At 41.3% G+C, this 13,777-nt stretch overlaps 1 protein-coding gene and 1 pseudogene across 2 annotated transcripts; one reads left to right on the top strand and one right to left on the bottom strand.

The window, feature by feature from the left end:
- Positions 1 to 792: 792 nt before the first annotated feature.
- On the top strand, positions 793 to 3,813 carry LOC120780032 (bifunctional purine biosynthesis protein ATIC-like). 2 transcript variants are annotated; one of them, XM_040112318.1, is made up of 7 exons: positions 793 to 825; positions 1,553 to 1,635; positions 1,708 to 2,194; positions 2,270 to 2,855; positions 2,912 to 3,345; positions 3,413 to 3,539; positions 3,609 to 3,813. In XM_040112318.1, the coding sequence occupies exons 2-7, from the start codon at positions 1,617 to 1,619 to the stop codon at positions 3,726 to 3,728; spliced, it is 1,773 nt and encodes a 590-aa protein (XP_039968252.1). In that variant the 5' UTR covers positions 793 to 825; positions 1,553 to 1,616; the 3' UTR covers positions 3,729 to 3,813. The 2 variants fall into 2 exon arrangements, with proteins under 2 accessions (XP_039968252.1, XP_039968248.1); XM_040112314.1 differs by lacking the exon at positions 793 to 825 and adding an exon at positions 1,411 to 1,481.
- A 71-nt stretch (positions 3,814 to 3,884) lies between these two features.
- Positions 3,885 to 13,777, bottom strand: part of LOC120780023 — a 51,714-nt pseudogene continuing 41,821 nt past the window's right edge.

The following is a 13,777-nucleotide window of genomic DNA, read 5'->3' as shown; positions in this document are numbered from 1 at the left end:
CAACTTTTAATATTAGATGAAAGTTAATTTAAAGGTAAACAAAACTAGAACAATAAACCACTTCGTTTGTGGATATGTTTGGTTCAAGCAGTCACCACCAGTTGAACCAAGCGGATGCTTGTATTGTACTTGCGCTATCTTCATCCTTACAGGTTTCCAACTTACGATTCCGGATCCCGGCATTTGGATTGTAGTTCATCTCGTCCTATTTATAAATGCACAGTGCTCCGTTTCGAGAATTTCAGATTAATTATTGGAAATTTAGTAAGTGTTTAAGCAGCTAGTACACATCACCAATCAGATCAATTTGACAGTACCGCTGACAGCTGATGGCAGCGCTGACGTTTCTTATTAGAATAACTGAGTGTTGCCAGCTGAGTATAAGTTCATATTTCAAATGCAGGTATGTTACGAAAACCGATCTGCTACAGTTGAAAATTTTAATTAGTAGCTTTACTTTTATAATAAAATTATAAAAAAATATAATTGAACATCATCCAAATTATAACATTTCACTATACTAAATAATTATTCTAAGGATCTGGTTTGAAAACTGTTCGAAAAAATTGTGATTGTGTTTTGACATTATATTATAATGGCTAATATGTCAAATTCGAAAATTTGTTTTAAAAATATATATAAAAAATAAGACCAAAGAGTTAATTAAAAAGTAAAGGATGCTTCCTGCGAAACATCTGTTCAATATATTTTTCACTGCACATTTTTATGATCTGGCAGCTCGTTAACGATCTAACTAATTTCAACTTATTAAAGTCTAATTAGAAATAATTATATTCAGTCATAACGTGTATTTGGTTGACAGTGGTAATATTAAGTTCTAAATTTTGTATATTAAAATTTATCATTAATTAGTGTTACGTTAGTTAATTATGTTATAGTGTGTTAGGTATTAGTATTGAAGAATAGAAACCATAATTAACAAAGTTTGAAATCGGATATGATTTTTGAGCAATCGCGATTATAATGACTTTAAAAAGGATTTCAGAACAGAGCCTGAAGTTTTTATAAATTGCAGTTATGTATTTGTAGAGCGGCATGTAACAAGTTTTCGAAACCCACATGTTTACATTGACGCAAAGCAATTTGAGCCGCATGCGAAGGCAGAACATGCTTACATATGTACATAGTTAAACACGTGTATACACATATTTACAAACATAAATCTTGTTGGCGAGCGTGTTTGATAGGATTTGGGGTTGCCGAGTACTGACGAAAGTAGTAGATTAGCGACGATTCTTTTTTTTTTTTAGCTATATGTAGGCCCGTGCCTGAATATGTAATGATGCACAGACAATCTAACATACACATGTACAACTTCAGGTTCAAATCAGAGGTCAATTACAGAGATCTCAATTATCTCCCATTAGGCGGAAAGCAACGCACTGCTTATCTCTAGCAATTGCGATGATGGGTGTTAAAAGCAGGTCATTGCTTGCAATATTTTAAAATAACAACTGAAAGTAACCGATATCTCCAGAAATCATTGCTGTTTATTTTGATAATAAACCAAACCAACTCATTTTATTTACAGTTGAACTGTGTTCGCAAACGGTACTGATTCTCTACCACATATCCTCCAGACTTCATCAAGGAAAATGGCAGCGAAACGTATTGGTGAGTGTCCATTAATTTACATAATTATATTTATAAAAATCAATCTTTGTCATATTTGGAATATATTTCCAGCTCTCCTGAGTGTATCCGACAAAACCGGACTGATCGATTTGGGTCAGAACCTTGCCGCGCTTGGTTTTCGTCTGGTTGCTAGTGGTGGCACTGCCACGGCGTTGCGTAATGTTGGTCTAGCTGTGGATGATGTCTCCGACATAACCGGCGCACCAGAAATGCTTGGTGGTCGCGTCAAGACCCTGCACCCAGCCGTGCATGCTGGCATACTTTCGCGCACCACAGAAAGCGATCTAGCCGATATGAAGCAGCAAAACTTCGACTTGGTCAGCTTGGTTGTGTGCAATCTATATCCATTTGTGAACACTGTATCCAAACCTGATGTGACAGTGGCCGATGCTGTTGAGAATATTGATATTGGCGGTGTCACTCTGCTACGTGCGGCAGCCAAAAACCATGCGCGTGTCACGGTTATCTGTGAGGCTAGCGATTATGCCAAGGTGCTCGGCGAAATCAAGGAGCATGGCGATACTACTTTGGACACTAGGTAAGAGTCGGCTATCTCAAATTCCAATTTTGAAAATAACATATGTATGTATGTATGTATGTATTTCGATTTTAGAAAAGTTTTGGCGCTCAAAGCCTTCACACACACTGCCACGTACGACGATGCAATTTCCGATTATTTCCGCAAGCAATATTCTTCAGGTGGGTCGCAGCTCAACTTACGTTATGGCATGAACCCACACCAGAAACCCGCACAGCTCTTCACACAACTTGAATCGCTTCCGCTGAAGGTGGTCAATGCCTCGCCGGGATTTATTAATTTGTGTGATGCGCTTAATGGCTGGCAACTTGTACGCGAACTCAAGCGTGCACTAAATTTGCCCGCCGCGACTAGTTTCAAGCACGTCTCACCGGCTGGCGCAGCCGTGGGCACACCATTGAGTCGTGAGCAAGCCAAGTTATGCATGGTAGACGATTTGTATGACAGCTTGACACCGTTGGCCACCGCGTATGCGCGTGCGCGCGGTGCCGATCGCATGTCCTCATTCGGTGACTTTGTTGCGCTTTCCGACATTTGTGACGTGGTGACTGCGCGAATAATTTCGCGCGAGGTGTCAGATGGTATTATTGCGCCCGGTTATGAGCCAGCCGCGTTGGAGTTATTGAAGAAGAAAAAGAACGGCGGTTACTGCATTCTACAGGTAAGTTGCAACGTTTAATTTGCTAAAATTGGTTTTAATGTTAATTTATGCCACAGATGGATCCCGATTATGAGCCAAGCACATTGGAACGCAAAACCATCTTCGGTTTAACGCTGGAACAAAAACGCAATGATGCCGTTATCGATGCCACATTGTTCGCCAATGTCGTCACGAAGCTCAACACTCTACCTGAGAATGCCATACGCGACTTAATTGTCGCAACCATCGCGCTGAAGTTCACGCAAAGTAATTCCGTGTGCTATGCACGCGATGGCCAAGTCATTGGCATTGGCGCCGGCCAACAGTCGCGCATACACTGCACACGTTTGGCTGGCGAAAAGGCCGACAATTGGTGGCTGCGCCAACACCCACGTGTTGCCAGCATGAAATTCAAGGCGGGCGTCAAGCGCGCGGAAATCTCGAATGCCATCGACAACTACGTGAACGGCACTGTGGGCAAGGACATGCCGCTCAGCCAGTTCGAGGCGATGTAAGTTTGTGTTAATATTTTGAAAAATATATTTAAAGTAATTATTGTTATTGTAACGACGCTGCAGGTTTGAGGAGGTGCCACCACAGTTGAGCGCGCAAGAGAAGGCAGATTGGCTTAAGCAATTGGACGGCGTTTCTTTGGGTTCCGATGCCTTCTTCCCATTCCGTGATAATATCGATCGCGCCAGATTGGTAAGCAAGCGCAATTGTGGCTATATGGGATAAACACTAAATTTGTTGTTGTTTTTTTTATTTATATAGAGTGGCGTATCATACATCGGCAGTCCGGCTGGTTCCACCAATGATGCTGGCGTTATCGAGGCCTGCAATGAACACGGCATCGTGTTGGCTCATACAAACTTGCGTCTATTCCATCATTGATAAGAAATACTACATTTCATTTAGCAAGCAAAGCATAATCCTCTTAGTGACAATAAGAATTGGAAATATAAAATATACAAATATACATACATACATATTTTTCTAAACCAGACAAACGGCTTATCATTTGCGCGCTCATTGACAACACTTTCTTGCGTTTATTCTAAATTTTAAATATTCATATATTTTCCTTTTGACGCTATTTATACATAAAACTTAAGCGCTTATCTCTAAGAAGAATTAAGTATGTTAATATTGTAGTCATACATACATACATACATGCTGTATAAACATCGCATCGCACTTAATCATTTTCAATTGGAACGCGTTGGCTAAATTTATTTAGTATTTTTTAAAAAATAATCGTTACTCAATTAGCATATAGTATATCTATTTATAGTAATTACGTCGGTAAATGCGTTGTTAAAATGTGCGTATTCTGCTACAAACTATGGAAGTCAGCGTAAATATTTTTTTATTTTTTAGCACTTAGCTCAAGTTCATTATGCTCTACAATTTTAAGCTATTTGTTTTATAAAACAAATTTTTTTCAATTTTTTTTTTCAAAATTTTTTTTTTAACTTTTTCCAAAATTTTTTTTTTTCAAAAATTAAAAAAAAAAAGTTCTAAAAATTATTTTACATTCGCTTCTGCTTCTTGCGAAAAGTATTGCGACAATTGCACACGAAAACGAAAAACGTCACCACGAACAATATGACCGAGGCCAGCACCAAAGCGAGTGTGGTGGTCTGCTCGTACGTCTCGCTCGGATCCAGTATGTGATTGCGCGGCAGCAACTGAAAATCAGCTAGCACATGGGTGCCGTTCGGTGGTGGGCACGGCTGCTGCACAATGATCTCCTGATGTTGCACCTGCAAAACCGAAAATATAAGCAAATTCCATAAGCTTGTTGCCGGAATCAAGGGCCTACTGATAAACCGCACACATACCTGCTTGTTGCGACAGAGCTGTAGGCCCGCCGAGTTGGTGAGCGTGTCTGCGCTGTATTCATCCTGCACCAGCACAGGTAGCAACCACTTTTCGGGTGATATAAGCTGTGACCAGGACCACAATTTCGAGAGATCCCGCGGATGCACGGCATAACCGCCCACAGCGGTCAGACCCAGTGTGATAAGTGCATTGAAAATGCTAGCGGACACCTTGCAGGGCATAAGGTGAGCACAGAATAGGCCAAGTGTTTGTATGACGGTGAGATAGAGCAGCATGTAGCCTGTGAAACCAAAATTATATCAAATGTACGTTTACAACCATAAACAACAGTTTGAGGCTTACCCATATAGAGATAGATGCCGGCATCGCTGCTGGTCGAATATGTGTACAAGCCTGCCATGCTGTGCGCCGGCAGCAAGTAAGCCAGCCAGATGCAAAGGCTCGGAAACAGTCCCAATAAGCACTATAAACATATGAAGACTTCTTTTGAAAACACTACACTTCAGCAGCAAGTCAAAATTGAACCTACCTGTATGGTAAAGTAGAGACCACGCGAGTAAAGACCCAAGCGTATGTCGCGCTCGGCATGACGTCGATCCTCTTGCGCGTCGCGTATGGTCAAGAGTAGCAATGGCCAGTAGACCACCGCCATGACGCAGTGATGATAACCAAAGCGATCGTTGTAAGTGAGTTGTGCATCTGAAGCGGGCACATCCCAGAATATGCAACCGATGCAAAGTGAAAGCACCCGCCGCCGCAATCAGCTTACTAATCCAGGTGAGCAGCGATCCCGGTTGTTTGTAGGCGGCAAAGCGTTTTTATTAAAGCTTTCGTCTGTCCCCAGAAACCCGCTTTCCTTGTGAAGTTAAGGCAATGATGCCGGTGGCACTGACTAGCAGTGGTTCGGAGTTGATTTGATCCACGAATTGGCCAATGATTCGATGCGTGCCGATGACTCCAGCATGGCAGCAGCTGAAGGTAATCCAATGCTAGTCCACTGCAACGGAATAATATGCTAGTAGATACAAAATATTTATTTGTAACCTGCACTACAGTAATAATCGGCTGGGTTTCTTAAAGCGAAGTGGACGGGCGATAGCCCAACTCGCCCATGTCGGGCAAATCGGAACGACTGCCGGAAACATACAGTACGCCCGCCTGATAACAGCAGCACACTGGAACACATTGAGAGTATTTCGAATGTCGGTGGTTGTAGTGTCATGATCACAATACGGCCACCACTAGCCCATTGTCGCAAATATTCCACCAGAAAGAATGTGTCGAAGATGTCCATATTACTGGTAATCTGATCGAGTATGAGCAGTGATGACTGTGCAAGCAATTGACAAGTGACGCTCAGACGCTGCTTCTCGGAGTGTGTGAGCAAGACACGTTCGATGCGCGCACGGTAGTCAAACCCAGATCCTCGATTAGCACATCCATCTAATGTGAAAGAGATAACTTAGTTTGCTTTGTTCCTAGCGAAGATTTCTACTTCACACACTTACCCTCTCTCCTTGAGGTCCGTTCGATCCAGCGGTCGGCTTCAATGCGGCATGGAAATTCAAAGTACATTGCAGCTCATACGCGGATCCAACGAGGATACTTAACGCCGGCACATAACCATCTAACGTGCCGCGTCTATTGATTTGTTGGCCATTGATAAGAATTCCCACCACCCATACGCTCGTAAACCCGCCAAGCACTCCGTCAACGCTGTGCCTTCACGTTGCGACGTTGCCATTATGGCGAACAAATCGCCTGCCTTAGCTTGTAACGAAACTCCGCGTAGACATGGATTCACATCCAGACAGTGCACCTGTATATTGGGATAGACAAGTCCGATACTCGAATGTTTCCGGCTGGACATAATGTAGCTGGAGTGTCCACCGTTCGGATGGTCTGAACTGCGATTGCGCGATGTGCCATAGATACGTGACTCGCCGTAGTCATAACCGATGACGTCAGCACCACCGGCCAACAAATCGGCTTCACTGTGCGAACGATGACCGTAATGCTTGCCATTCGGCACATAGTGATGAGTATTAATGTGTGTGCCCACTGTCGTGCGGGTGTCAGAGGAAAGTAGTAGCCATTATAGAAAAATTAGCACCGGTATGCCAAAAAAGGCGAATCGATAAAGTAAACAACACTTACCAGCTATGCTTGCGCGACTGTTCGCCTGTCGCAGCGCCGTCATGGGTACGCCTTGTGCGCGCGATTCGGGACGTGAGCTTGGTATGCCGCCAATGGCACGGAAGTCCGACTCACTGCGGTATTTTCTATAAGGAATAACACGTAATTTAGTAAAATGTATTAGTAAAGTTGGGGTTTTGTAATTTCCCCAGTGAGCTCACCTCAAATTGGGCGGCACTCGGCTGCGCGTTGTTTCGTTGTCACTGCTATCGTAGCCAGATGAACCTGCTGGCGGCACACCTGAACTATCGCGGAAGCCACGATTAACACGACCGCGCACGCCACCCGGTCCTGGACCCGGCGGTCGGTGCGAACGCTGCGAACCGGCATTCGGTGGAAATACGCGCGGCAGTCCGAATTTCAAATATGTATACATATTCGATCCCAAGGGGGATCTTTATGAAAGCGGAAAGTAAAAAAGTTGTTAAGTTTTCTTTAGCTTTCGTTTTGACTCGCAGCAGTCAGAACTTACTTCGGTCCGTAGCGCGGGATGATTGAGAATTGATTGCACAGTGGTGTCGCGTAGCTGGAAATTTCCATATGGCAGCGGTGATTTGTCCGATGAGCCCAAAGCGGAGTCGGTGAAGTCGGAGTTGAGATTTTGTCTGCAATTGCAAGAAGAAGAGCGGAACAATGCGCAGGAAAATTACATTTAATTCAAGCTTTGTGTGCGGTTTTCTATGACATTATGGATTTCTTTTATTATAACCGTAAATGCAATAAGTTGTTGGCGGCATTGCTGTGCAATGACAACAAAACAGAAATGTGTTGAGGTTGGTGGTTACAAGGGCTTGGCGTTCAACAAAATGCCTAAACGGGCAACCATGGAAGGTGTGGTGTGCTGTATTGTGATGCGTTCAAGCGCTACCTGACATTGGCTCTTGCGGCTCAACGGTTTTGATTTAACGTCAAAAATCAATCAATGTTAATTTATGAGCACTTCCGCCTAAGCGAGCTACTCAACCGCAGAATGCATCGACGAAGCTTTGTTTACGAGCGTTGCAGCCCACATACCTATGCGACCACTCGGTCCTATTTTTTGATTTGAGCGCGCAGAAGCGGAAATAAGTAATAGAATAAAACATGTACACTTCATGTGACAGGTGCGCTTAATAAGTGGCTTACTCCAAAATAGATGAAAGCTAATTTTTTAACGAGAATTAAGGTCAAATGTTTGGAGTACGAAGCGTTCAAATAAAGACGGATTATTTGACAGTTTCAAATTGTAGGCTTCATATAGGAATTCATATGAATGGTAATATCGTAAACCGTTTCTATTTGGAGATGAAGTGAGAGACCTTGGTTTTAAGCACCCATTAAGTAAGCATTTTAAATGGAACCAGTCCGGGTCAGAAACCCGCTGTGTTAGAAACAGAAGCCTATGTACTATTATAACCACTATAACATGCTATATGTAGGCCCTTGTGAAGCCAAAGAAAAAAAGAATTAGTTAGTAGTATATTGTTAGTAGCCAATACAAATTTGCATAGGCGTTTGACTTCCATTCCCGTCAGTTCAGTGGGATATATGAAGGAATGCACTCCCAAGTGTTTAAGTCTTGACCTCCCAAACGCGGGACACTCAAGGAAGTGTTGAGTTATTCCCATCTCATCTTCTTCTTCAGCTTCTGTAGATGACGTCTGGTAAGATTCCCAGCTTAACAGCGTGGACGCCAATATGGCAACGGCCTGTTAAAAGCCCGACAACTAGGGAGAGGCTAACCTTAATGAGGGATGAGAGATCTTGCGATTGATTTTGGGACAAAAATTGTTTGCAACAGCGCATATACCAGCGCTGGCCAAGCTACCGCTATCTTGTAGTAGAACAAGACCCGCTCCCATTCTACTGATGGCGGTTTTAGGGTGCCTTTCCTTGCTAGCTTATCAGCTTTACAATTTTCTCTGTTTCCACTGTGGCATGGCACCTATATCAGTCTTACCACAATGACACTCGATGCTATTGATAGCGAGATTAGACACTACTTGACCCACCCTAAACGCACTGTTGATGAGTTCAAGACTGGTATCGGCGCACTGCTATATGAGGAATGGATGGTCAATTCTCTGAAGCAGGCTGCACTCCGGAGCAGTAAATCTATTGCTACCTTAATGGTTGTAACCTCGGCTTGGAAAACATTGCAATAGCCAAGAAGTCTGAAGCTGGAGATGATAGAGAGCTGACAGTAAACGCCTCCACCAACATTTCCCACAAGCTTTGACCCATCAGAAAAGAAGCTCACTGCCCCTCTACTCCAACGGCTTCTTTCCACCCACAATTCCCTAGCCGGTATTTGGGCAGAGAAGCAGCCGCCAGAGTTCGGTTTGGCGACTCCTTGATCCAAGTGATCCGTTATGAAGTCAAAGTGTATGAGAATTTCCGCGTACAAATAATCTGATATCAATATCTACCTTTAATTCAGGTCTAACATTTTTCAACATTGTTTTTGGATTCTAAAGTTCCGCATACTTCCTGCATCCACTCGTAATACATTAGCTTACCTATATATCGACCAGGCATGCAAATCCTCTGAGGCCGCTGGCGGCTGTGGTGTATGGGGGCCGTGAGGTACAGAATATCGGCGCTCCTCGCGCGATATCTTTTTCGATGCATTGAAATTGCTCAACTCCATTGTCTGCAAAGAAGAAGAAGAAATTAAATTAAAATATTTTAGCAAAATATTATATAAAAATTTGCAAAAAAATATTCACATAAAAGTCTGAAGCTAAAAATATTACTTAACAACTACGACAAGCGTTTATAGTGATAAAGCGCAAAAAGAACCTTCATTCAGATTTTCACACACTGCAAATTTCCGCATAAACCAAAAAAACGACGACGAAGTCCGTTGTGAAAAAGTTGACCGTTTAGAGAAGAACACTTTAAAGCACTTTGCTATAACCGTTGCTGGCGTTTTTCACATTAACTGCAGCTTGGGGCTAGAAGCGGTTTTACCAACGGTGCTACATGTTTTTTGTTGCGATATATTATAATTACAACTTTGGTGGCAGGTACCTGTTCATGGTGCGTTAGTGGGGCACCCATAAAAAGCGGGCATTATTTCTCATGACGACGAACGAAGTGTTGCAGGGCGCTAGTGCTGGGTTTCTTCAAGCCTACTTTGTCATTTTAATACGCGCTCAACACATCATCAGTTATATAAATGTTCTCTTCTAGCATTTCTAATGAACCCTAGCAAAATTATTTATTACTTTTCCTTCGCAGAACACAGAACACCGAACACAGAAGCGGAGGCAACAGCGTACGCGCCAAGAGCATTACAAATTAGCAACTCTGCCAGTCCGTTCTGCATCTAATTTTACTTTCCGTTAACAGTTTTTCAACGTAAAACAACAAGTCGCGAATTGGGTCAAGCAGCTGGCCACGCGGACTCAAACACTCAAAGCCAATAGCAGACAAAGAACGCTCGTAAGCGCTTGGCGCCCAGCTTCCACTTCAGTGAACTCATAAAAAACACGTGACACCGTGAATTTTGGCGTTTTAACATGAAATCCAGTTAGAATTTGCAGAGTTTGAGTTTGCGGGTTTCTTGTGTGGTCTTTGCTTTCAGCCTTTCTTTGCGCGAATATTCACATATATGGTGATTCGATGTACATATACATATGTATATATGATATATATAAATATATATATGTATGTATATATATAAATATATATATGTACGTATATACAAGCATATATTTACCAACCTTTATAAGTAATACACGCTTATGGCGCTGTGCTGCTGTTGCGCACGCGCTTTGTCTGCGTTTAAGGTAATATTGACTAACTGGTGTATTTTGGTTATTCAATAAATGTTGTTGTTGTTGTTTATTAGGCTTTTACCTGAACTCTGCTGTGCGGTCAGCAACATTCCTTAACAGTTAGTATTTATTTTATTATTTCTAACAATTTGTTTGGAGAAAACTTCAATATACGTATATGTACATATGTATGTACATTTGTATTTAGTTAACTATTAGAGTGCGCAAACACGAAAAAAATTGGGGTTGCTTGCCGTAAAATATAACGAACTAAGTTATAATTGATCTTGCTATACCAAATATTAGACGTCTCTATCTAACATGTTTTACAGATTTAGAATCGAGTATCTCAAGAAGGAATCTTACTTTGAAGCAAGGAAATTGGAATTCCAGTGAACTAAAAGTTGAAGGGGTTACATGAGTTTACGAGTTTCAAAAAATCGATTTTAAGTCTTAAATTTTTAAGTTAGTTCAACTAATAGTTTCGGAGATATGTAGTTGAGAACTTGTGCGGTCGAGGTTAGCTAGGCTAAGTGCGTTGTCTTTAAACACGTTTTTCTCGAAACTGTGTTTTTGAAGTCGGTAGGCAAGATTTATAGAGAACTCGAGAACAACTCAACCGATTTTCATGAGATTTTACACAGGTCTTTGAGATACAATTCTTAAGGACTTGGATGAAGGACTTTTTTTTCGATTACAACTATTTGAAAAAAATGTCGCATAGTTTTTATGTTTTGTAAAAATCTCTACCGAAAATTCAATTTTTAGTTTTTGTTTTTCTAAAATTTTCGCTCTTTTCCCTTATATACTTACCCAAGCCTTAATTACAGTTGAAACTCTCTATAAGGAACTCGTATATAAATAAATGAGGAATGCATCGCGACCTTAGGTCTATTGTGCAACGAAGTTTTCTTTATTGCGAAGCAATTATAAGAACACTGTGTTTTGGGTCTACTTTGAGTGTACATATTATAATCTCCATATAGCGAATTTTCTTTATAGTGAAGTAAATATCCAGTCCCTTGGAATTCGTTATAGAGAGTTTCGACTGTATATAGTGTCCAAGTGATTATTAAATAATTATTTCCTTCTCCTTCTTCTCTTCATTTGTGAGATCACTTTATACTTCTTTTTCACTTCTTTTTCCACTCATATACCGCTGAAAAGATCGTAAAAAATTGAGCAAGATTGTTATATTGAATACGTCCCAATCTAATGTTCTCACATGGTGACACACACACATACGCACCTTTAACAAAAAAACTTATACATGCATTTATCGAAATTGCTGCGGCGGTCAGAGTCATTAAATTTTCATATGATTCATAAAATTGGTTAAGAAACGGCGGAAGAATCATGACACAAAAATGTCTGACATTTACCTCAGCGGGTTTTTTGCAGCAATTAAGTTTAAGCCATATTATTCGCTTCGTTATATTTAATTATATGTGCTAACAGATATATATATGTATATATTTATATAAAATAGACATAAGCGCGATTTTATTCGAGACTTGGTCAAATATAAAATAATCTTGCACCCAAGCAAAGGAAATTAAAAATGCCATAAAAGTCGCCTGCTCATGGGTACTCATGTCTAACCAAAAGCGGTAGTAACACAAAAGCGGCGCATTTACTATATAAATGTGAAGGGGCAATATTTTGTAATCTTGTTTGAGCTTGTGGAAATGACACCTGAGTATAACGTTTTCTGAAAATTTTATTATTATCCTGGCTTAGACAAGATTTATATGCTTTTGAAATCAAATAGACCGAACTTTGGCACGCCATGAATTCATAACTCCTTTGCTGCAAACTGCTGAAGAGATAATTGGAATAATTCTTGTTTTATTTATGACCGAGAGGAAATAGATATGACAGTGAAATCCTTGCGGTGACGTCTTGTGATTAATGAAACCGATGAAATCGTTAGGGGATTGTTTAAACTATTTACAATCATATTGGTAGTGAGCTTTTTGTTTACCACAGAATAGAACCATGATGAGAGTCTTTCATCCGTGTCTGTTTTATTCCTTTCACGAAAAGATCCTGTATTTAAATTAATAATTCAAGACCGGAGCATACTCTTATAGAACCCCCAGAGGTGATCTAGTGACTGATGCCCGATTTTAAAGCTGCTTTTGACGGCACGAAGAGGAGCTGCCTCTATGCTGCGATGATTGAATTTGGTATCTCCGCAAGACTAAGCAACACCAAAAGCTCCGTCAGGATCTAGAAGGACCTCTCCGAGCCGTTCGATACCAAGGAGGTTACAGACAAAGCGACTTCCTTTCGCGTGACTTCTTCAATCTACTCTTGGAGAAAGGAGCTCGAGCTGTAGAACTAAACCGTGAAGGTACAATCTTCTATAAGAGTGTACAGCTGCTGGCGTTTCTCCAGTTTGGACAAAGAAGCGAAGCAAATGGGTTGGATAGTGAACGCGGGCAAGACTAAATATCTCTTGTCATAAAAAAAAACAGTCGTCGCAGTCTCAACAGGTGCTACTTCATACTGAGTAGGCAATTGAGAACTTAAGCCCTCTCTTGACGAACAAAGACCAATCTCTACAACTCTCTATGATGCAGAGGCAAGGACGATGACAAAATCTGTTGAGTCGATGTTTGAACTCTCTTCTGCGGAATATTTATGGTCCTTTGTGCATTGTCAAGCGGTAAATATCACAGTCGATGGAACGATGAGCTGTACCAAATATACGAGGGCATTGAGACAGCGGTTACGACTCATGGCATCTGAATGGATGAAAACTCTCCAGCTCTGAGAGTATTTGACGCAGTACGCGCCGGCGGAAGCGGAAGACCTCCACTCCTTTGGAAAGTCCAGGTGAAGAAGGACCTGGCTTTACTTGGAATATATAGTTGGTGCTAAACAGCGAAAAGCAAGAACGACTGACGCGTACGCGGAGTCTACGCCGATAAAGAAGAAGAAGAATGAGTCACCGTAAGTATGACGTAGACGTCAAATCCAACATTCCGATTTTGATACGACAAATGACTAATACAAATTTTAGTTTGACAAAAATTTAGTTTTACATTACGGTTCTGTGATTTCAAAACCATGAAATGAGCAGTTCTGAGTTTATTTCAATTGCCTAATTCCAAGCAAAAAAATGCAAATATAAAA

Source organism: Bactrocera tryoni, chromosome 1, assembly GCF_016617805.1.
Source record: "Bactrocera tryoni isolate S06 chromosome 1, CSIRO_BtryS06_freeze2, whole genome shotgun sequence".
Taxonomy (NCBI): Eukaryota; Metazoa; Arthropoda; class Insecta; order Diptera; family Tephritidae; genus Bactrocera; species Bactrocera tryoni.
The sequence above is the reverse complement of the archived record's forward strand: the minus strand, read 5'-3'. Positions and strand labels throughout refer to the sequence as shown.